The following is a 24,597-nucleotide window of genomic DNA, read 5'->3' as shown; positions in this document are numbered from 1 at the left end:
AAATTAGAACCTAACCTTAAACACCACAGTGACATTACAGCGAAAATTCCACGTTGTAAATAAATAAATAAGCAGGAGATGTCAGCACGTGTGATGTTTTCCCATTTAATTATTTAGTTCCCTCTGACAAGCCGATGTTCATCTCCACGATGTGAACTGTAAGCAGGCGTTTCCTCACATGAACTGCGTTGAAGCCGGTGCTCGGATCATTTTTCGGCTTTTTTCGTTCTCCTGCCGTTTTGTCAAAATCAGATCAATGTGCACAAGGAGAGAGGGCGGCTAATCGTCCCCTCCCATCGGATGGTGGAGACAATGAAATAATTTCAATCGATGCGACATCATTACTCAAAAAGCAAATTCAAGCTCACAAATTAGAGTGTGTCTCTCCAAGAAAACAGAACTATGAATTAGTCATTTTCTGCCAAGTATTATTGAACAGCAGGTTATTTTTTTTTTGAGGAAAGTCACAGATTATCTCCACAGTTGGTGTTGCATTTTTATTTTTATTATTAACCTCATTGCGAGACATGAGCTAAATAAAGGTCACAGCTTTTATAATATTCTAGGCACAATTTGCAGGTTATTTGTTTCAGCAGCAGCAAAGTGCCCTTGGCCAGAGGAGCAAGTTGCATGCTGTCGCTGCAACTGGAGTCCTGCGTCGCTGTTAGTGCATTTCTTTCAGGTGGTTTTGAGAACGTCTAGCAGATGGTGATCAGGATTGACATTTAAGGTTGTTGCTGAATGTTATGACAGAACAAATATGGCACGCCGGCTATTAGGGAGCTTATCAATCTGTTTGAACCAAACCAGCTCTGCATTCGACTTTCTTGTCGTTCCGACGCATAAAAACAATCAAGACTTTTTTTTCATTTAGCGAATGAAACAAAAGGTCAAACGACTGGAGAGAACCTCCAGGAATTGCAGGAGCCATAGTCGACTGACTCCCAGTCGTTCCCTAGGTCTCAACCAACTGGTGCTATTATTTGGAGCCATTGAAGTGTAGCCCTGTATCTCTTAGTGACAAAAGCTGGTTTGTGACTCTATAGTCTCATGAGCTTTTCAGTGTGCTGATGGACAGGGTCAAATACCATGATCTGTATTTATCAGCGGGATGTTGCTCCTGTGCTGTAAATGTGATTTTAAAGCCTCTTTATCCTCTTTCTGAGGATTTGCAGTATAGCAGATCACATGTGAGTCTGCCTGCACTTAAGCTACACTATCGTATCAGCCCAGTAGGCCATGCATAACGCGCACACACACGCACGCACACACACGCACGCACACACACACACACACACACACACACACACACACACACACACACACACACACAGCCTCTTTTCACTCCAGTTTTTGGGCTCGTGTGAGAAGCCAAACTCACCGGATTCAAAATCATACGGCAGACCTCTAAGTCCAATTATGTCGCTACCTTTAGCCAACGAAAATATCGGGGCTGCATCTGTGTTTGCAGCCGGAGAAGCTCGCTCTTGAATCGCTTGTTCGCTAAAATAAGATTAAAGAACCATAGATGCCACGCCGGTGAACAGATAACAGCACGGTGCCGTTTGTGTTGGAATCTGGTAAATATTGGACTTCAAATTTCATCTCTTTTAGGGAATTTCGGAGCCGCCGTGGTGTTTGTGATAGTACACAACGGAATGAAAACAGATGGAGGAGGGAACGGGAATGTTTATTCATTGGATGTTGAGAGAATCTCAGAAACTGACAGTTTGTCGATGGCTATTGGTGGAGATGTACTGTGACGACGACTTCCTTTGTGGTTGACTTTCATTACAGGAAAGTCCGAGAATATTGTTTACTAATTTATGGAAAGACTACAGGTCAGATTTCTTAAATCAAGTTCAAATCAATATCCCGCTGAAAGCACTGTGAGATCGAATGCAGATCATAAGCGGACCCGCATTGTTAGGCCTCTTATGGTAATTACAAAGCACTTTATGCCAAAGATATACAAATGAATGTCCATTTTATTAGGCCGCAATCCAATAAAGCACCTGCTCGCTCCATTCACCGAGGGCTCATTGATGTTATAGTATGACGAGGCAAAAGGAAGCACAAAACAAAACAGGAAGAAATTTGAATTGTAAAGGTTAGATTTGAATGCATTTAATGGCCGCGTGGCTTCAGCTCTTCGCTTCGTTCCAATGACCCGATGGCACAAAATGAGTCCAGGCTATTTGTGCACGATGGCGTCAGAAGAATATGGAAATCGGGTAACGTAAAGAGTTTGTCGATCGGGGCCTCGCTCGTATTGTTCCATCCTCCAAGCCTTTAAAGCTGCTCAGCGGTGTCATCTTATTGTACAGATGGCTTTCTAACATGACATTATACAAGCTTACAAAAAGCAAAGGTAATATGTAAGTGAATCTATTTTGGCAGCATGTTCTGTAACCACCCAAACAGACTTCATAGGGAATAAAGAAAGTGGGGAAGCTGGAGGGGGAGGCAGCCAGCTAGGAATCATGGGCTGTCAGAACCGTGTCTGTCTAAGCTTCAGGAATCCAGGAAGCTAATGCTGTTTGATGTATTAACCATGATGGAGGGGGCAGCGTCTGTGTGTTCATGCGCAGCCCTATAAGGATGTGGGTACACTGTGTCTGTGAGTGCGTGCGTGCGTTTGTGTGGGTGGGTGGGTGTGTGCGCCTGCGTGCGCCGGAGTTCGCCCTGTGCGCGGCGCGTGTGGGTGGGTGTGTGTCTGCGCTCATTGACAAGTGGAAGAGGAAGGAGAATTGATGTTGTTTGATGTATTAATCATGCATACGCGGGATGGAGAGGCGCTCGGATGGGTTGCTCGGGCACTGATTCTATCTCCGACCGAGGCTCATTTGAGTCCCTTTGTGTAAATGCTTAACATTGTTTAGCGGAAAATAAGCGGCGTGCGCGTGTGTGTGTGTGTGTGTGTGTGTGTGTGTGTGTGTGTGTGTGTGTGTGTGTGTGTGTGTGTGCGTGTGTGGCATTTGAGACGGGGAGGGGAGGGGGGGGCTGTTGCTCATATTCCTCATCTTGTTCTTACATAAAGCTTATTAGATGCATTGTTTGCCACGAGCCCATTTTTGATATGATATTCATCAAGACGCCTTGAGTGGCCGCCGCTAACAGGAAGCGTGTTGACGAAAAGCAGCTCTGCATATGAGCAAATCAATAACTCAGAGAGGGATGTATGACACTGATCTATACGTTATAGTGATTCACTGGCTTCGGGCGATGCCTTATAGATTCTCACCACTGACAGATGAACACCCGCATCTCTTAAGACAGCTCATTTTAAGGCCACGCAGTTAATTAGTCGTGCTTATTTTGTTTTCATTCACCCATCCACATTCAGGTATCAGGCCCGGTTCTGAAAGTTATTAAGGCTCAGAAAATGATTTGCTTTTCTTTCCAATCCACTTTGTCCACTTTAGCTATTGAAATCTTGTCCAAGAGGCACTCCTACTGTCTACAATTTAATCCGCGTTGCCTTTGGATTACAAATGTATTTTGTTTGACACTTTAATTCACTGCAGCGCTCTAGTTCTGTTGCCAGGCAACTCTCTTAAGGTGCACACAAAAGATCATTATAGATTTCTTGGGTGCAACTTTTAACTTTCACTTATTTAAAAATACATTGTACCCTTCTGTATCCAGATGAGGCTCCGGTTTGTTGTATTTCCCTGCGCCTCCACTACCCTTTTCCTTCATGCATTCAATTCAGTGTAAAGCATTAGTTGAATTTTTTATTGAACTAAACAGTCATCCTTGCAAAATCATCTCAGCCAGTAAATTCAGCGACTCTGGGCTCTGGCTCCTCTGCAGCACTAGGAGAGAATCAAGTGGAGTGGCTCTTTTTATGCATCTATCAGACATATGTTACTAACAGGAGATGACAGCATGGCCCACAGTATTTAAATGGTTCATGGTGCGTGTGCTCTGATGGCTACGATATGACATGATGAGCCATAAATATGTCAGATATGACTCAAATGAGCACTGAAAGGATATGGCAATAGAATATTCATACTAGATATTGTACTTTGGGGCTCTGTCTAAAGCCTGTTATGGAGCACTCCTCCACAATTTCATCAGTAGATTAATCAAATCTGTCATTAATATCAAACTGTATCTGTATCAAACATATCTCGTCTGTTCCCCTGCAGCATATCCAAAGTTGGCGAGAGGCAGCAACAACCAAAAAATGCAGAAAACTCTCAAGATTTGATGAGTGCTCTACATTATTATTGTCAATGTACCAAATGTTGATACTGTAACTGTGTAAACTTAGCTGAGCTTTCGCAATGCGTGCTGTAAATCCACGGTTGTGCATATTTGGAATAGTGAAGAGCCACGCATTTCCCTTTGTCTGGAAATGTCAGAGCTGTGCAGCGAGTTCTGGCCTCATCAGCACCGAATATTTCATCTTTTTCCGTGGCTGGAAGGTGTAAGTCATCGTCCGTTTGAACCCCGCGGGAGGATCGCCGCTCGGCTGCCCGCTGCACTTGCTGGAAGTGGAGAGCAGGGGAGCGGGATTCAAAGGGAGAGGCGCTCGCAGGAAGCCCCCGTGCGCGAGGAGAGCCAAAGGTTTCCGTGTGCATGTTTGGAAAAGGGGCCGTGAGACAGAGGCCGGGCCTCGCTGCTCGTATGCCGGTTTGTTTACGCTGTGATTGAGATGCGGTGGGGGAGATTACATGGCTCTCCTCGAAAAAAGAAAAAAAAGAAAAAGCACACTAACTCCTAAAGACCTCGACACACAGCTTCTCGCTCAAACAGAGTAATCTCTTCATCTGATGATTTTTGATAAGTTGTTTTCTGCTTGGTTTCACTGTGCCGGGCTCTTCTCAATCCCCTGGTCTGCAGAAAGATCAATGTTGAGAACACATCCTGCTTTGGCAGTGACTGAGCGTTTGTAGCTGGAGATGAAAAAGGTCACTATGAATCTAATTAGGCATGATTTTTCTTTTTTTTCTTTTACTTCCTCGTTAAGATGGAGGAGCATGAGAGCTCTCTATCCGCTCCCATCAAAAAGATTACTTTGGGCGCGAGGAGGAGACGCGGACACATTCCCACAAGCAGCCGGCGCATCTTGAATGCAGCGTAACAAATCAAGACCAGCGAGACCATAAGAGGCGCTAATAATAGCGATACATACGTGGAAAAGTACGTGCACGCTCTCACGCGTGTACCGACTTAGGCGATGTCTGAAAAAAACAAAAAAAAAAGTTTTAAGCGTGGTTGAAGGCTTCTTCATCGCTCTCCCCAATCCAATTATACTGCAGTTCATACACATGGAAGTCTATGCATGCATCTGCCAGATGCTGCAGCAATAAAGATATTAACTCTGAAGATGGGAAGTTTGAGAGGCAATAAGGTACCCAGCAGGGAGTGGATACAGAGGATTATTTTTTCCTACGTCTGATTCTTTACTTCCCCCATCAGCCCATCTTTTTCTTTGTCTATCTTTCCCTATTGGTGTTATTAACTCCTGATGTCTTTCAGAGAGGCAGTTTAGAAAAAAGCTTATTTCGCAGTATGTTATAAAAATTGAAAAACGGAGACACGAAAGAAACAAATTGACAATCAGAATCAAGTATTCACTTTAAGAGGCATCTGAAGACATAAGTGGGTATTTGACATAAACCCGGTTCAATAGAGCTTAGCGCTCTTTGCTGACACGAGTGCAGCGAGGAAGTGTATAGTGTCCCACAGACGGCTATTAAGGTGTGGTGACTGTGCAACTTCTGCTCTGGGCTTAAAAACAGTAAATATTGATTGGCTCTGCACGACTTAAGGCAGCTGCTCGCGAGCTAAAGCAACTACAAATGTATTGTTAACTGTGAATATTAGTCATAATCCACGTCGGGCTAGTTCCTGCCTTGATGTAAAAGCAATACTGTGGACATCGGCGGACTCTAAAGTGTGACCTCTTCCTCTTTACCGTCCGCGCCAGGAGAACCCGGCCCATTGACTTTTCACGTGTTTCACTTAAAGTATCGTCTTAAAATTCTACTTGCATTTAACTCCGTTTCGTTTGGCACCGAAGCTCTTGGACATTAAATCGGAAACCTGCCCTTGGGACGTCATTTAGGTAACAAATAAAGCTTCAGTTGACCATTACAGGGCTCTGAACCCAAAGGCCAAACGCGCACAGAGCCACATTACCAAGCGTGGAAATTGGACCTGACAAATCTTTGTAATTCTCACTTTACTTAGTTACATGTAACAGAATCTGATGAGTTTAGTTTGAGGAGAGGAAAAATATATTTTTAGGGTTTTTAATGGATAAATCACATACTATATGTTTGTGCTGATGGCTGGCCTCTGTTATAAGCAGTAGAAGCTGCTTTTGCTGTTTGAGGCGGAGGAACTTCCACCAGCACTGACTGTCTCTCAGCTGCGGAGCTTCACTAAAGGAGGGAAGTCACGCGGTGCAAATATATGCCATCTAAAATATCCTGCTGAGGTCAGACGAGAGAGTTTTTAAGCTGAAGCCAAATTTCCAAATTAAACTCACTGTCACCACTTTTTCATGTGTGGTGATGTGAATCCATAGTTATAGTGGGAGACAGGGGACCTCACTCAGGAACATTTTCATATCCTTGTCCTAAATTTCTCTTTCTATGGGGCTTGTTCCTACAAGTGTTCCATGTCATATCCACCAAACCCTGCACATATGCGTGCCATAGAAAGCACCTGCTTGGTCTAATTGAGGCAAAGTATCACGCAGTAGTCAAAATTGAAATTCAACATGACAAATGAAGTCAGTAGTGGCCTGAAACTGTTAATAGTACATGTGCTTCAGACAGTGACAGAGCAGCGCTGTTCAAAACTAAAAAGTCAACGTTTCGGGCTACATGAAATTTTAATTACAGATCCCTTTGTGACTAATATGTAAAGTGGTCAAAGGGAAGACCATCATTGAGATATTAGTAAGACTATTATGGCCCACAGTAGGTAATGTTAAACCGTCAGCTGCACTAAAGAATGATCCTGGACAGAGGCCTGAATAAAGACCCCGAGGCGGTGAGAGATGTAGAGGAGATGTCCTGAAACGTATAAGCTATTGTGATGAAATATGCCGATATGGTGATGAAACTGCGGTGAGTGGAATGTTAATTCGCTTTTGAGGTGATGTATGTTTAATTAAATGAGTTTTTGTGACATTTCTAATCCAAATTCATTCAGATGCAGCTGCAGGACTATAATTCTCTGATTAAGAAAGGAGTTTGGGGGAGGGGAGCGCTGAGCATCAGGCTGTTTATGACACGCGCGACAAGTCTGGGCCACTTTTGAATTATTAAGGGAGAAGTCGAGTGTGCGGACGTGTTGCTCGTAACCCTCCGTCCGCGCCCACAGTAATGTACAGTAAACAAAGATTAGCCTCCACGCTGTAAACAGCTCGGCGTGTATAATCATCCCGTCCTTCCTGCGTCTCACTTCCTCTTCACGTTGGCCTGGATACAGCATACAGAGCGCCGAGGAGCAGTCGCTCTGATTCAACACGCTTTCTACAGTACAGCGCTAATGTCCGGGCCCCTCAATCAGCCACAACAACCACCGGGCGGTGGTGACATGGCGGGCGGGAGTCAGCGGGAGCTCGCGGGTCGGCAGCGGTGATGCACTGAGCACTCTGACATCCGTTCGTCACAGTCAGCGCTGACACCTGTTCACCAGGTGATCGGGGTGCCTCATAGTGGGGTTTAGAATATACGGCTAGAAAATGTATACAACAAGAAAGTAGGAAAAATCAATTAGCTATTCTGTTTAAAGCTATGCAGAAAATAAAAGGCCTGCTAAACTGTCATTCAGTGTTTAGAAGCCAACAATAAAAGCTTTGATATGCATCGTTAAAACAAGACCAAGACAGTCCGTGTCATGAAAGTGCAGCAATCCTCATCTGGCAGACTGGCACACGAAGCTCATGTTGAATAAAATATCGTGAAAAATAATAAGCGACGGCTCCACTTGCGTCATATTAATCTTTATCCCGGGCTTTTCTGCTATTCGCTGTTTATCTTCATAACCACTTTTCTCTTCTAAAGTCTTCTCCAGCGTCAGATCAGCGTCTCTTCTGCAAACAACCTTGCTGGGCTGCGTCCTCTCCCTCTCGTGCGTCTTTTTCCTTTGCCTTTGTGGCAGAGAAAGCTCCTGCACGTCTCCCATTCCTCCATGTTGTGTCCACCATTTGTTTCTTATTTTGATTTTTTTCCTCCTTGCTCCCTCCGTTCAGGACACCGAGCGTCTAGCAGCAAATGTTCTCGTACTTCCCGGACTCTGAGAGTCATAACTATATCTATATGGCTGCTGTGAGCTCATGCAGTATGAGTGTCCCCACAGTTTAAGGCAATGAGCGTGTTGGCATGAAGACATCAGCCATCTAAAACCCAAACCAATCAAAATTTTAATCCTGCGCCCTTCCCAATTAAGTTCCCACTGATCCCAAAGCTTCTCTCTTGACACCAAAGAATATTACATTTGTTTTCTCCTGTTCTTTCATCTTGTTTCAAAATGTTAGGAAAATACCAATTAACCAGCATTAATCGGCCCTGACTTTCTGTGGAAACTACTGTACCTTAAACACCCACGCACTCCAGGACGACTTAGAATAATACAGGTACAATTTAGCTTTAAGGCTTGTTCGGTTGTTAGACTGCAACTATTATTGTTTCTTCTTATTATTATATGTTGCATTTCATGTGTGTTGCCTTCACTGCCGACCGCGGCTCCACATGTTAGCGCGCGCGCGCGTCCCGTTCGCTCGCCGGCGCTATTAAAATAGCACGGAGCGTCAGCACATGTGGTCTGCGTGGGCGCAAATGCAATGTTTGATAAGAGTTCAGCAATTTGCGGCGCGCAGACACAACTCTGGGCCGTCTGAGTCAGAACAGAGACCCGAAACTGCCAGATGGGAGCAGGCGGGGGGGGGGGGGTGGTGCTCGCGCTCACACAAGTACACATCCCCGGTAACTTTCTGGACTTTTGATTTATTCCTGACGTTGCGCGTTAGAAACATCTGATTCTCCTGTCAGACTCCAAATGAGCCTAATTTAGTTCGGCGAAGGCGGGAGGTTCGAGCGCGCGATGGCTGCGGCGCTCGTTGCCGGATGATGCCCCGCAGCTGACAGCGATGAACCAACCAGAATCAGTTTCACAGCCTCATTTGAAATGTGCTTTATAGTGAGAAGTGTTCTTGCGATGGGGAGAAAGAGAGCGGGAGAGAGACATCCATAGCTCATTGTTGGACAGAGGGGCTGACGGAGAGCTTTTTGTCCAATGGTGATGCATTCACACCAGCACTCCCACATCCTGTCATATGGAATGGCACGAACGCTCAGATTTGTCATTAGATGTGGCAGCTGTATTCACACATGGTGGGTCCTGCTGCAGCAATACTTGGTTTTTACTGTGACAACATTATGGTATTTCAGGGCCAGTGCTCCCATTGAAATGAAATTCTCTATGTAGGAGAAAAAGTCTCCACAATAGAGCGGCTGCACGGACAGTGAAGGATGTGAATTCAGTCTTGCCTATCAACACCATTAATGTCTATGTGATTGTTTTTTAATGCGCTCACTCCTGCCGCTTTTTCTCCCCATTTACAGTGCACGAACAAAGGGGCTCCTGGTCTTTATCCAAACCCCCCCACCCCTCCCCTGTCTGATCACTTCATCCTCCACCCAAACCCATGCTGACTCCTCTGCACTATTTCCCCCTCCCCGCCTCTTGCTTATGTTCTTCCCTCCCCCCCCCTCTCCAGCGTGTCCCCTAGTTTTCTGGTAGCTGTGTCTCTTTGATAATCCAAGACTCTTTGAAGACTCCAATTCCACGCTGCTTGCCTTGGAGCTATTGCACCTACAAAAACAACTGTGTGTGTGGGTGTGTGTGCGAGTGTGTGCGTGCGTGCGCGCACGAGACTGCGGGAGAGGGAGAGCGAGCGGGCGAGCGAGCACTAGATGGCACGAGAATGGAGGACATAATGGTGGAATGGAAAATAAAAACAGTTCCATATGCATTTCCCCTGCAACTGCCTTAGCCTTTATGGTTTTATGCTTGCTGCATACACTGAGTGGTGCACTTCTTCATTGTCATATTTGTTGGTGCAGCTCATTTTTTCTGTGCCTTCAGAGGCGGCAGCTCATTGATTCCTCCGCACCCGCCTAAAATGCCAGAGCGAGGCTGCACTCGCACGCGCTGCAACTGGATGGAGACTCTGGGCCCGGCGCTCAGGGGAGCTTCCACAGGCCACCGAAGAGGCGCATTTTGTAACTAATTCCACACTCAGACGAAGGGGCCTCGCGTGCGCGCGTGCGCGCGCCGCAGGTTTACGCCGGCGCCAAAACCAAGCCTTCGTCTCGTCAGAGCGCTCTCCGCTCCGGTCTCCGCGTCCGCGAGTCGCTGGGAAAGGAAATTAGAGAAAATTAGTTGGCTATATTTAAAATGCCAAAGTGATCACAATTAATCATTGCTAAAATGTTTTCCTCTCCACTCCGTATCTTCGCCGCCTCCTCCTACCTTTCAGCAAGTCTGGCTGCTCCCTGACTCTGCCTCTATGTCTCCATTGTTTCAGTCTCAATATTTAGTCCCTGCTCCTCCGTCTTAGTCTCGAGCCCTCCCTTTTTGTCTCAAACATTCCTCTCGTTGGCAGAGGAGCTTGCCATCGGGATTTAGAAGAAATTGAATTGAATTATGAAGGAATTTCTCTGCAGCACGATTGGCATCATTTCCTCCACACAATAGAACATCATTCTCATATCTCTCAGTGTGGGGGAATGAAAATAGGCCATGCACCATTCTTTCTCTCATCCTTTTAAATTGAATTTTTCATATCACAGGGGCACTGAGACATCAGCCGTTTCCTTTAACATGGGCAGAAAACCCATTTCATAATATCTGAGAGACACATCACTGTGATTCAATAGGAAAAGTCTGGCTTCCAGCACCAGTACACACACGATATACCTCAACTCAGGCCCGATAAACATGGCCACATAGGCTTTTTTTAGCTTTAAAAGTTGAGGGCATTCCAGCCGCATAGACCAGAGCTGTGTCGCTTTACAAACTCCACGTAAACTAAATAAAGCACAGCTCATCTTCATATCCTTCTATTCCCCAGATTCCTCTTCCCTCCTGTCTCTGAGTGAAACTTATGGACTACATTATTTACCTGCAGCCTCTCGTTTTATCACTTTCACTTTTATATGGGGAGCAGGAAAATATAACATCTAGCGCCTCAGCATCGAGATGATATACGGCATAGCTGTGATTATGTTTACTGATTATTATCCCCATTGTGTGCATTCCTTAAATTTATAAAACTCTCCCGTTCAACGGCAATTCTGAATATTCAGCGTGCTCCCTGGCCAGTACCTGGATAAAACATTAGGCAAGTGTCACAAAAGTATTATTACCTGTTATGAATACTAAAAAAAGAGTAAAGTAAACACACTTTGTTCTTCATTCTTTTAGATTTGGGGAAAACAACACTTCGTTCCCACAAAACAATCAAATATGAACAACTGCATTTTAGTTTTATGACTTACGGTCTGCTGCAACTGTTTATTACCATTTATACATGTATGTCAATCTAACACACGTCACTAGCAGAATACTGATAAATGGATTAATTAAAACACATGCAGCGTGTTGATTTGCTCCAGACGTGTTTTATCCGACATTAATGACTTATTTTTGTTTATTATTTATTAATTCATCACCCACATCTATGTGATAATAACGTCACAGAGTTCTATATACAGTACAGCATAAAGTGACAGTAGAAGTGAACTCTACAGTAGTCTAGTTAGAGTTAATTTAATTTTATTCATTTTCAGAAATAACTGCTCCAATCTGATTTTCTAATTAATTTGTTCTTCATATTTTGGCATAAACACAAACACTACCTAATCAGCAGCTCTATTTAGCTATTAAATACAGAATTTACAAGATTAAGCCCATGAGATGTGCGTTCCATTCATGCTGTGGCCACGTGTGTTCCTAGATGTTTATCCCATCACTGCCCTAATCTGGAAAAGATATGTTGAGACTCCAGCACCGCATCAGACTCCTGCGAGTCTGGTGGAGTTCTGCTCTAAACGTGTCAGAGAAGATGGAAACCCTTTCCCATCTGCATAAGTACCTGCAGCCCTGTGCACTGGCAATCAGTGAGGCCTGGCTGGATGACAGGGCACCTGATGGCAGAGTGGTGTCAGGTGGCTCTGGGGCATTCACAATGGACAGAGAACTCGGTGCCATGGGAGAGCACGACAACACTGGGGTCTGCTGTCCCATCAGGAATCAGCAGTGCAAATCAGCAATGGCACTGGAGATGCTCCACGCTCCCCCCCAAACGCCGTCCTGGTTGCTGAGGCGCAGCCATTTGCCCCAGGATTTTCTTATTATCCCTTCATTCAAGCTGCAGGCAAATACATCATTTTTATTTCAAATCCAATCTTTAGGCCAGAATGTTATTTGGGATTGATTAGATATAACCGTTAACGATAACCAATCCGTGTCTGTTGCTGTGGAAACGACACATTCACATATTTCCCATACAGACACGAACCTAGAGCCAGAGGCTGAATAATGGAGATGTATCCTCTCCCTCTTCACACTATAGCAGTATCTAGTCTCTGTGCAGAAGTTCTCCATCACACCAGACAACATTAATGACGGAGGTGCTTGATGTATGTTTTTTCAAGCATTCGCAGCCAGAGCCGCAGTCCAGATCACAAATCTCTGGACTCGGCATCGCTGTCGTGTATCAGATTGGAGCGGTTGTCAAGGCCAGTGAGGATGGATTTCAAAATCAGACATCAAATCAGCCGTGGATGCAGATTAAGATTTGCTTAATGAAACCTTCATTCTCCCACTTCACCAGCTTTAACATAAACTACTGTACTGTCAGAGTTCATCTGGTTTCTCTCCCCCTTGGCCCTAAACTAAGATAGATAATCACTTACTGTATATTTTTTCCCTACATACATGTACATACGGTAATGTCACATCAAACAGTTCTGTTAATTAGCAAAGCCGACCTTCAAGTCCAACAAGTTGCCCAAGCTTCCTGTTGCTCCAGATTCAAAGTTCAGATGCTTTTTAAAGACGCTGCTATTTAATGCTACAACCACTAATTATTTTCTTTCGGAGCTATATAGTCGAACAGATGATTAATCAAGCTGATTAGTTTTCTGATTAAATATTAGAGCGATAATATTACTTGATTTTTGAAAAGCAGCCCTTTGAGTGAACTTTCCAATCAGAAGGACATTCTGTCAGAAAAGCTTTAATACTAAACAAGTCTGTAAATGAAGAAGCCTTTTCTAATTTAAATTTTCACCTTGTTATTGTACTTATTATAAAAGTTAAGATGAACGCATAATGGGCCTAATTAGGGAGGGTGTTGAAAGGAAGGAGAGGTGTTATACTGTGTAGCTCTACAACTGCAAACAGGATGGTTAGAACATTAATAAGCCGTTTTCATTCCCCTCTTTGTGTTCACTTAAGAATAACAGGTTTTGTATAGTACAGAGAAAATTGTCAACAGGCTTATATAACTTCTAACGTTCTCCACTTGACCATGAGGCATTATTATACAGTATATTATTCTACGGTGCAAACCGCTGATCTGAAGACATAACGACTTAATTATCTAACTGGCAGCCTCTGTCTTTGGCACACGAGAGCATCAATAGAAATCTCCAGCTACTGTAGAACCATGTGTGGCTTGGAATCATTCTGAGGCACTAACTCGCATGTATGGTTTCTGGCAGTTGGACAGAGAAGATGGTCTCCGAAGGGCTACAGGAGCTCTGAGCAGCCAGTGGATGATTTTTGTTTATTGCTGCATTAAAATATGTCTTGGTCCCTTTGTAAAGACAGGATCCTGCTGTATCTTGCATCTGCTTTGGGATTACTGGGCTTATAAACGAGGCCATTTCCGCCCAGTGTAAATGGGGTTATGAATTCAGATGTCATCATAAATGTCCCCTCTTTCATTCTCAGCCCCATAGCCTCTCACTCCTGCCACAATGGCCAAACAATCCCACACTGCCGCCTCCAGTCTCCCAGAATCTAATCCTTCTGCTCGTCCCCCGCAGCCAAAGCGTTGTCCATGTCTGCCTGACCAACTCCCTACTCCTGCTCAGACCCTCGGCCCTTCCATCTTACCGCATCCCCACAGCCCCCAAGGCCTGGCGGAGGATTTGTGCTCAGACTAAAAGGAGAATCTATTTACCATCTCTGCAGCCCCAGCTAGTTATCATACCCAGGAAACATGAGCGATGCCTTGGGGAGAAGTTTAAGCAATAATCCATATTTAAACAACTAAATGCCCTCTCACATTTATGGGGATGGAGATTCAGAGACCTGCAATCATATTTGAAGATTGTGCCACTGAAATATATGATTCCATATAATTAAATCTGTTAAAGCAGCACAGGAGCAATAATACAAAGGCCAACTATTGTCTGGAGTGATGGACAAGTTTTGTGTTCACACTTTCTCTTAAGCATGGACCGTTTTCACACTTTGTATTGCCTCCTGATTATAGAGGTACAGTACACGGCTTAATGTAGTGCTGGCATCAGTTCACTCTGCTCCTCAGTATATCACTATGTAGTATGAAATCTCATTGCTATGGCTGTATTGTATTTTTAACTCAGCACACAGCCGATGAGCACATTTTTAGTTAAACATATCACTGTGTATATGCACTAATCAAAGAGCATCTTTAATAGAAAGAAAACAAATATCATATTTTATTCAACATCTCCCAATTCCCTTATTTTCTCATCGTAGCATGGGCTTTAAAAATACATAACAAGCCATTGTTTCAACATGTTTCAAGGATCTTCCATTTTGATTAAAAGACACCAAGTCCATAATAAATGAATGTGTTATGGATGCAGCTGAGGTTGGATTATAGGGTGCAGGTCCAGGTGAGCTCTTTATGTCCTCAGTGCAGCAAAAGCAAATCATATGGTGCGCTCGTGCTATTTCCTGTTTGTCTATGTTTCTGTAGTGTTTTGGTGGACGACCAGGAGCGGCACCTGTGCAGTGAAATGAATCTGGCTGCGACGATGAGCAGATGAAGTGGGTTTCTTGGAGCCTTTTCCAGTTAACTCACTGTATTAAGAAGGCAGAGTTGATGGCACTTACCTAAGCTCTAAAAGCTTTCTCAACATCTGGCGCACATGTACTAAAAGGCTGATGGTTCGAATGATTTCTGCCATGGATTTGTTTGCCAGAAAAGTGGTCGAACGTGGAAAGCACAGACCTGCGGTATTGATCGGCACCCGGCTCGTGCAGCAGAGGCAGGCCTGTTGTGCTGTATCAGTGTTTTCCTGACTTTTACGAGGGGCGTTCCGTGTGTGTGTGTGTGTGTGTGTGTGTGTGTGTGTGTGTGTGTGTGTGTGTGTGTGTGTGTGTGTGTGTGTGTGTGTGTGTGTGTGTGTGTGTGGGCTGGGCTGGGCTGCGGGGTGGAGGGTGGAGTATGACTGCTTGTGCTCTGTGAGGAGTCATCTTTCTGTTGTGGATCGGTGGGAAGTAGCCATTAGTAAACTGATCTTTGGAGAAGGAAATTTAATGGTCTCCTAACTGTATTTACAAGCCATTCAATTTGATATAGGGTGTGATCTTGAATGATTTTTTTTTACAGTGCCACCACACTCATCTTCAGATCATATTTAAGATTTCATCAGTGTTTTAAAAACATTCATTCAGGCCTTCATAAAATATCATAAGTACAAATCAGATTTTAATGCTGGTAAAACAGTGATGGAGGAAACTGTGTTACGATTGTTTATTCTTTCAGTTAGTCCTATTTTGGTCTCCTTGGCATTTATTTTTTACTTAAATTGCAGAAATGTTATGTTGCTTTCTGCTTGGTTAAACATCAAAGCTGTGGAAAAGGAAGATATTAAAATATGGAGATGGAAAGTTGCTCGCTGGGACTGCTGCTTAGTGTACCATCATTGTCATTAGAATTCATTTGGCAGTCGCAGATTTAGGAAATGAAACTTGTGTCTGACTAATATTGATAATAACGGTAGTAATAGAGTTTTTTGACATATTCAATCTCTGGGACACATGTTTATACTGCAGCGTTTGCCTTTGCGTCCATACAATAGCAGAGACTTTGTCTCCATACATAGGAACGTCTTTGTATGCTGCAGTTGTATATAAAATCTACTTCTATGCAAATAAATGCTCTCAGTATAAGTGTTGAAATAGTTGGCACGCATGTGGCACTCGTACATTGTTATTTCTCAATACATATTGTAAACCATTTCCATCTGGAGCTCATGATAAGATGGAAAATGAATAAGACAGTAAATAGACACCTTTAAATTCCATTGGCTGGATTTATACTGTACCTGTTATTTTATTTTATGTTTATATTATTTAAAATTGGACAAATTGATTTGACACAGAGACACTGTGAGCATACGTAGTAACAGTCTTGGTGCAAAAATATGGGTAGCATTTATAGCCATATTAAGCTAATCTCTTAAACATACAGTAATCCTCTTATTCATTGTACACTGCGTACAAATAGATGTGAATCATGCAGGACAGCGTCAGGGATACGCACCACTTAAGTACATCCTTCATGCTGAAATATTTAAAGTTTTGGCGTAGTACATTGAGATAATTTAATAGTTGTATTATGTATTTCTTTGGTGTCAATATATTCAAATCCTGCTGCAGCTACAGTAATTAGCAAAGTCATTCTTTGGACTTCATGAGCTCACTGTGTTCCTATATTTTCACCTTATATAATCTGTAGAATAAAAATAGTTCAAATGGCTCTTTAATATTAAAAAATGTTTAATATTTAATTCTATTTTCAGACTTTTAATCACTGATCTTGACACTAGCTAAATTCTGACAGTAGTCTAAAAAGAGTAGACTTTTAAAGCCGAACTGTGTCCATGCAGCCGTAATGGACTTAAAAAAAGGAAAGACAAATAGTTTTTCTTTCTTTTTGAAGAAATTAATTTGTCGTCTCTCTTTTTTTCCGCAGCATCCCCATCGGCGAGTGACCTTCTCCACCACCAACCCCGTGCAGGACCTGCAGGATGCCTCGCAGCACAGTTACTATGACAGTGGCTTGGAGGAATCTGAGACTCCCAGCAGCAAGTCATCGTCTGGTCCGCGCATCGGACCCCTGACCCTGCCAGAGGACCACTACGAGAGAACCACTCCAGATGGCAGCATCGGAGAGAACGAGCACCCGGAAAATGGTACCGTGAAAATTCATCTCCGCTCTGTCATCTTCGTATGAATATGCATTTAAATGTAAATGGCCTTAATAGGCTGTCTGCGCGTTGTGTGTTTGCGTGCGGTCGCTGGCGTTTTCCTTGTGCTCTGTGGCCGTTTTGGAGAGGAAATGTGGCAAACGGGCCGCTGGTGTCTTGCTGCGTCGCTGGCTGAGTCGAATGTTATCGGTTTATAAGCAGATCCCGACTTGTGTAGGTGTCTGCGTGGGCGCGTGCGTGCGAGTTACCGGGGCCAGCCTCGGCAGCGCCTCCATCCTCCTCATCAGCAGCTCCTCTGTCAGACATACTTAATGACCCCCTCTCACTGCTGTGCTAATTAAAAAGCCAAACTAATGGAGCATTTGCCCTCTAAGTAAATCTGAACCATGACATCTGTGCAGTCAACACTGTGTTTACTGTATGTATTCCCATGCCTCCAGTTGGACCTGAGCTCCACTGCAGCTTACAGTAGGTGTGCAGGAGCCATAAATTGCAGGCACCGCAATCAGTCCACAGCATAGGTCCATATTAGAAAGTCATAACTGAAGCTATAGCTGTCATTCTGTCAATTGTGTATCATAATAAACAATTTTTCCGCCTTAAGCTGGCAAACATAATCCATTACCTGTCTTGTAACACACTATGATAACTAATTCACACGCTGCATTTCCTGTTATTATATTTTTCTGCGCCGCTCCGCTCGGCATCAGACACTTTCACACGGTGCCACTTCGCGCCTCACCTACTGTAGGACGCGCAGCCAAACTCCCCCTCCCCTCACCGTTAGTTCATCGTGTCGCTTAATCTCGACCAAACCTCCCCGCCCCAAAAGTGTGGATTTCGACAGGAAGCGGCATCTACTGTACGAGCGAGGACCTGATAGAGCCGTTGATCAACATTGACAGCTACTTTGTCACAGAGTGCGTGAAGAAGCCACATATGTATCATTCGTCAATGACACTGTACACCTCGGAGCGTGGAGAGAGTTCTGGCGCGGGGGAAAATAAAGTCTGCTTGGATCCCAGCTGCAAAACGTCGCAGGATCAAAGGCTAAAATGTGTCACCCGCATGTCAGCGCGGCGGATGACAGAGTTCTATTATTAGTGTAATATCTCGCATTGTGCTGCACTGCCTCTTTACTAGACGGCTGCGTTGGATCTCATTAGTGGGCTTACTCGTCTCCATTGCAAATAGTTGTTTGTTCGTTTATGTCAGTTAGTGACACCGCATTTCAAGCGGAGCTGGGGGTGCAGAGTGTGTAGGAGAGGGCAGCCAATTTTGCTCTTCCCTCTGGTCCCATGAGGTCAGAGAACACTTAACATCTCATTTAATAAATACATTTAGTTTGCCTATACAAAGGCTAACTGCTTATGAGCCAAGAATCAACAGCTGCTTATTTGCATTTGCTCCCTGCACTTGGGATGGATGCGTATTATATATGCATTTTCTGTTTCTTTTTTTTCTATTTACTGTGTTTTTTCCCTTCCGCAGAACACAGAGCTTTGTCAGACAGGGTGCTCTTTGTTGTCGGCAGCAGGCGAACAAGATCGCGAGTGGAGATGGAGCAGTTAAAGCATGAAAAGATGGCACAAGATGGGGGAGACGTTAGATTGTGACAGAGAGATGGAGACTGGAGTGTCTGACAGGGAGGCAAAGCCCATAGGAAGAGCGCACAGGACCCGGAGATGCAAAGATGAACTTCTAACTGAGGCTAGACATAATTAAAATGTGATTCCCACTTCAGGGAGATAACACAGAGCCATACACACAAAATGAAGGATTAGACAAAAATATAACAAGACGGAGGGATTCCTCCCCAGCTCCACCTGGCCCGTGACGTGGGCCCCCTCTTTTTTCCCCGCGTTTGAGTGGCAGAGTGACAGGTTGTACTGGTGCAGAGCTTTGTTCATTGCAGTAGAGATGAGTGACAGGCAAAAAATGGCGAGGTGAGCGTGATGTGTCATTCCATTTAAGTAGGATGAAATACAATATATGAACCCCAGACTGGCAGCCTTTGCATCAGTGGGTCCCCGAAATATTGACACGGATGTGTTTTGCTAAACAAGTTGAACCATGACAGGGGCTGATCTGCATTTGGAGAGTGTGGCCTACAGCGTATGCAGAGAGCTGTATAGTTTATGGTGCATTTTAGTTGAGCTATTTGTTGAAATGACGGCATGAATCATATCTTTTCTCTCCTCTCCATATTAGCCTGGTATTAGGTGACCCGCTGAAGTCGTGGCTCAGTGGCCGGTCCAGTGCGGCCTCCTCCCGACAGCGCGTGTGCACTTTAACAGGCTCTCTGCTTCACCGAAGTAGACATCAGCATATTCCCGACGGGCGCTTGGCTCTGAAATTAAGAGTCGATTCAAACTCCAGTCATAAAATTTCTGATATATGACATGTATTCTGCCTGATCTGCAGCAATTAATTTGGGGAGTTGCTTTTTTCGTATGCCTGAGCAGCTGCTCCCTCCTCCCACTTCTTTTTTTGGGTAATTCTTGTCTCCGGGCTGTGTTAGAGTGTTCTCCGTTTCACTTTCCCCATGTGTGTTTTTCACATGAGTATTCGTGCATGTAACGTGCACAGTGCTCAACTGTTGGTTAATCTCATCAGAAATATTTATCCATCACATGCATGCGTTTGTGTGTGTGTGTTTCTGCAGGCGTGTTTTTTTCCCACGTTGCTGGGTGATGCATCGCCCCCCAAATCTCTAAATCATTTTGATTATAGCGCCATTTTCCTTTAATATACTCTCATCATAATCACTGAGCTCTGTAATTCCCTTTAAATTGATTCGTTCAGACAGCATGGAAACTGCTTATCTTGTATATCTGGTTGTTGTCAAGATGCGTGATTTGTCCTCCACGGCGAAATCAGAGGAAGGAAGATCAAGGACCAGCTTGGTCCATCTGGCCGTCCACAGCATCTCAGACACTTTTAATCACATAGCAAATCATGGTCAGAGCAAAGGGTTGGACGCTGATTTGTTTGCTGGGAGAATGAATCCATTGGAGACTGGGCTCCTTTGTAATCTAAGGTTTCGAGTAGGGGGGGGCGTCATGGGCTTGGATACTGGTCTTTCCAAATTAATTTAAGTCCAATAAAATAAAATAGAAATGCATGTAAAATGTTATTAAGACAAAAAACACTTAAAAGTTTTTGTTAGTGGAAACCTGATACTTTATGATAGATTAATAAATATTTTATTCGCTTCTTTACTCTAAAGTGCACTTATCTTTGCTGCATTATCTTTGACTCAAATTGAAAAGGGCATGTTGAGGATATACTAAGACTATAAATAATACACACACACACACCCACACACACTACTTGTGAGGACATCTCCGGCCTCTGATACTACCTCTAACCAAACATTTTACATAACCCCCAACCAAAATGAATTCTCCCGGTGGTGTCAACTCAGAAATAGCTTTTTGATTTTGTAAGCTTGCCAGACCACGGTGTTGAAGAAGTAGCTTAATCAGACAGTCTATGAAGGTAGGTTCATAGTGATGTCATAGGCGTCTTCTGCGTTCTTGACCCTAAGGTTTAACAGCCCGTCATCGCCGGTCCAACCCAGACAATAATCACCATTCTGGCAACCAGAGGCAGCCCTGGGGCCGTCATGTGAGGGCCCGAGTGGCAGGACGCAGGTGGACCCGGCTCACCACACACACACACAAGCTCAGCTGACCACAGATGGGTACATGTTGAGGTGGCTGGCCGCCCGGTGCGAGGTCTTCCTCCGCACAGATACGCAGCCCGTTCACCGGGGTGAGATAAAATGGGGGAGAAAATGGCATTTGCATGATAATGAGCTTCTTTAGTGATGCTGTCTGATTTTGCTGCCTTAGATCTCAGCTGACGCATGTAGAATAGCATATTTGTTCTTTTTGAACTCCTGTCAGTGGGGTTGCGTTCTAGGCCCTCTTTTAACCATCACCGCTGTAACCGGGTTCCCTATCTCGTTTGTGTTGACTGATAAACATTTTAAATAAAGAAAGATGTGGAGGAAGATGTTGTGCAGCCTGGAAGACAGAGCCCCGGCTTAATGGAGCTTGCCTGTCCTACGAGTGCCAGCTTGGTTCCCTGCCTGGGTGCCAATAAAGCATGCTGATGCAGTGGTGTAGGTTTCCTCAAGCAGATGTCATCGTGCCTTGTCAGAATGCCTGCCTGTTAGTACTATTGAGTGGAGGAGACCACGCCAGCCTATATTAGCACAGTGGCCTATGCCATCCAGAGCTGGAACCGCCACCACCCGGGGAGGGACAGGTCACAGGACTGGCAGTTTTGTGGAGGCTTCTGTGGAAAAAAAAAATGTCCTTACAAGTGGTCCCCTGAGGCAAGTTGTCATGAGTAATACAGCTATAATCCTGAGCTCATTCTAGCACACACATTATGCTCTGCTGCTGTTTGTAACCACCCCCCAGTCCAGTGGTTTGTAATTTTATACTAGAACAAATAGGTCACTAGAAGAGCATAACTGGAGCAGAATTAAACTCTCTAACCTGGATTAGTCTTTCACACCGTGGACAATGGCTTAGTAAAGCAATGACTTTATGGGACGGCGCCGCTAAGTCCGAAAATGGAGCCGATTTTGAATGTGTCTCGATTCCTCTTCGGCCAATTTGAATCTGAAAGTGTGCTTTCGCTCGCGTGATCACTAACAATGTGACCGGCGCTCTCATCTCGAACCACGGGCGCGCTCATTACATCGTTTGTCAAATGATTTCAGACAGGCCAGACCTTTCAACAGGACTATGGGCGAGAGAATACACAGTAGCACGGCTCAGACCATTAACTGCAGCAAAGTATGGAGCCGGCTTATTGTGTGACAGGGGTTGCAGCCACATGTGAAATCTAGATGGAACCAGAATAGAAGGCCCATTATCTCAATAAATCTCCCCGTATGTCTTTCACACGTAGACGGGGTTTCTCTGTAGTTTCATCATTGTGTGCGGCCGACTAGAAAATTCTGGTAACATCACTGATAACAGCATGTTGTTGTCAAAGCCTAAACTGTATGTACTGTACTGTACTGCAGCTCCGGTACTTGCAGGTAGCTGTGTTATTTTAGCGGTTTGTTTTCAGTTTTATAAATACAGGAAGAAATATCTCCAAAATGAAGAAAACAGTTGTACTGTATAAATAATAAAGCCATCTTTTACCTGCATAATTAAAAAGTAGAAAACTAAAATCATAAGAGATTTAGTAGTTTTCTAAAATATTGCGAAGGGATGGAATCCCAGTCTCCTTCATTTTAATTGAGGTCTACACAAGCTACTCAGCTCTTATTCACATGTATATAGAATGGATGAACACTCAGATGAGTGCTCTGAATTATGTGCAGAAAGGAAAGTACATGCATATAAGCACACATTAGGTTCCATAAATAGTGCTTTTAACACCACGCCACTGCTGAAAATGTCTGGTTTTAGCACTAAGCTTGTAAAATGAATGAGTGAGCCAGTCTGCCTAAGCTTTAGATGTGCCAGTGTATTACTCGTACAAGAGTGGACGGCTCTTTATACTTAGCCAAAAATCTGGATCGCGCTGCCTGCGCCTGCCACGCCAGCCAGTTTGGAACGCAGCGCGCCGAGGCTGCAGGTTTGGAGGTGGCGGGCGGCGCGCTTGAAAGCACGGCTGGAGAAAGCCTCCTTAATTAGTCCGGCGACGCTCGTGGCTGCTTTTAGTCGAGTGTCCGCTGGCAGGTCCCCGGGATTCTGGTTTGAAACTTTAACGGATAATTGTGGAGGCAAAAATAGAAAGCGGTGGGGGGAGCTGGGCTGCTCTCAGCGGGTCTCGCCCAGTCTTACCCCGAATGTGATTTGCAGAGCAGGTAGAGTGGGGGTGGGGGGGTGGGGGGGGGGGGGGGGGTGCTGGCTGGGGGCCAGATCCACTTCAACCTCAGTTGGTCAGGCAGCTCAAGCCGGCAGAGAAAGGCCCTGGGGGTCACCTCTCCATCATAGTGTGATGGGGACCGGGAGACGCCGAACCTCCCTCCAACTAGTGTTCTGCCCTTCAATGATGGATGGCACTTGAGGGACTGGAATTGTACTGTATGGGTCTGACATGCATTTCCTTATTTCCAGTGAGTCACAGAGGAATAGAGTCGCTCTTGCTTTAAGGCTTTCTCACAGTCAGTTGAAGATATCTTAGAATTTGCCGCAGTTGAGGTCCCTTACAAAATGACTACATGCTGTGAAAGCGCCACAGTCCATAGGTGAAACCTGCAGGATGTTTTTGTTCCTCTTCATCTTGGTAAAGGGGTAAATTATTAAGATTTCAGACAACAAATTCAGCAGTTTACATGCTATAAGACAAAATATAATGACTTGGATTAGCAATGCTTAACCTTTGGAAAATAAATGTTACACTCATTTGCATTCAAGGTGACAGAACTAACAATTTACTGAATATTCACTTTATCTTTACAGGCTTTTAATCGGTGCCACTGAGCGATTACTTACTAGTTTTTAAAACTCACCTCGAACTATGTGCTGTGAAAATCCCCAAACGGCGTCCTTGCTCTTATGTCAAGTAGAGTAATACTAACAGAATATTGCACGGCGGTGTGACTTGCGCCGCAGGATCCTTAATGATTAGACTCCGTACTTGAGTCAATCCTTCGTCGTCCATCGTGAGTCCACGTCCACGCGAGTCGACGGGCCGGCGAGAGGTCAAGTCCGCTTCCGCGTTTTGTAGCTCGTGCCGCGCGGCCCCAACAGTTGTCACTCTCCTTGATGAGCTGTCGACTTGAAACAGTCTCTTGCCTGGAGATGAGGTACCCATCAAACGCTCAGCCACCACAGGCGCTGGAGAAACAGATGGCAGGAGCAGCCACTTTAATGAAAAAAAAGAAGATGACAGCGATGTTTACTGTTGTTGTCCATTTGCTGTATGTTTTCCATCTCGTGCGGCTTCCTTGCTTTGTTGTTGTTAATAATGTTGCTCCTGTGCTCTCAAGTGCCTCAATTTAGCTCAGTAGTGGCCACAATCACACAACACTAAATCACAGTAAATATGCTTAACTTTTGTTAAAAACACCCCCGACAAGAAAAAAAATGAAATTGAGTGTGAACCAAGTACTGTAAATCAGGGTACCTGTAATGTTTACGTGACCTCATTTACCCTTCATTACATTTTCATTTTATTATATCATAATGCAGTGCATGTGTCCCTTTATGACATTTTAATGTGATAAAACATTTATGTTGCTGCTTTTATATACAAGACAGCGGGGAAGTGCAGGTGTGGTCCTTATTCAATTAACCAAAGTAAGAGGCCCAGCCTGTCTTGCACATTTACTACAGCACCTGAGCAATGATTGGGTCGGAGGTGT

General features: G+C 44.4%; 1 protein-coding gene across 5 annotated transcripts in view; it reads left to right on the top strand.

Moving 5' to 3' along the window:
- The window catches only part of pcdh1a (protocadherin 1a), a 135,943-nt gene that overhangs the window by 100,531 nt on the left and 10,815 nt on the right, over positions 1 to 24,597 (top strand). For 4 of the 5 annotated variants that reach the window (XM_029172873.3, XM_041073653.2, XM_029172874.3 and 1 more), the window contains one exon: positions 17,018 to 17,237. In XM_029172873.3, the coding sequence (XP_029028706.1) occupies positions 17,018 to 17,237 (220 nt within the window). Of the gene's footprint in view, positions 1 to 17,017; positions 17,238 to 18,743; positions 23,070 to 24,597 lie in introns of those variants that run through there. The other variant, XM_055514609.1, reaches the window with a different exon arrangement.

The sequence above is a fragment of the Betta splendens genome, chromosome 14 (genome assembly GCF_900634795.4).
Source record: "Betta splendens chromosome 14, fBetSpl5.4, whole genome shotgun sequence".
NCBI lineage: Eukaryota > Metazoa > Chordata > Actinopteri > Anabantiformes > Osphronemidae > Betta > Betta splendens.
This window is presented reverse-complemented; position numbering and strand designations above follow the sequence as displayed.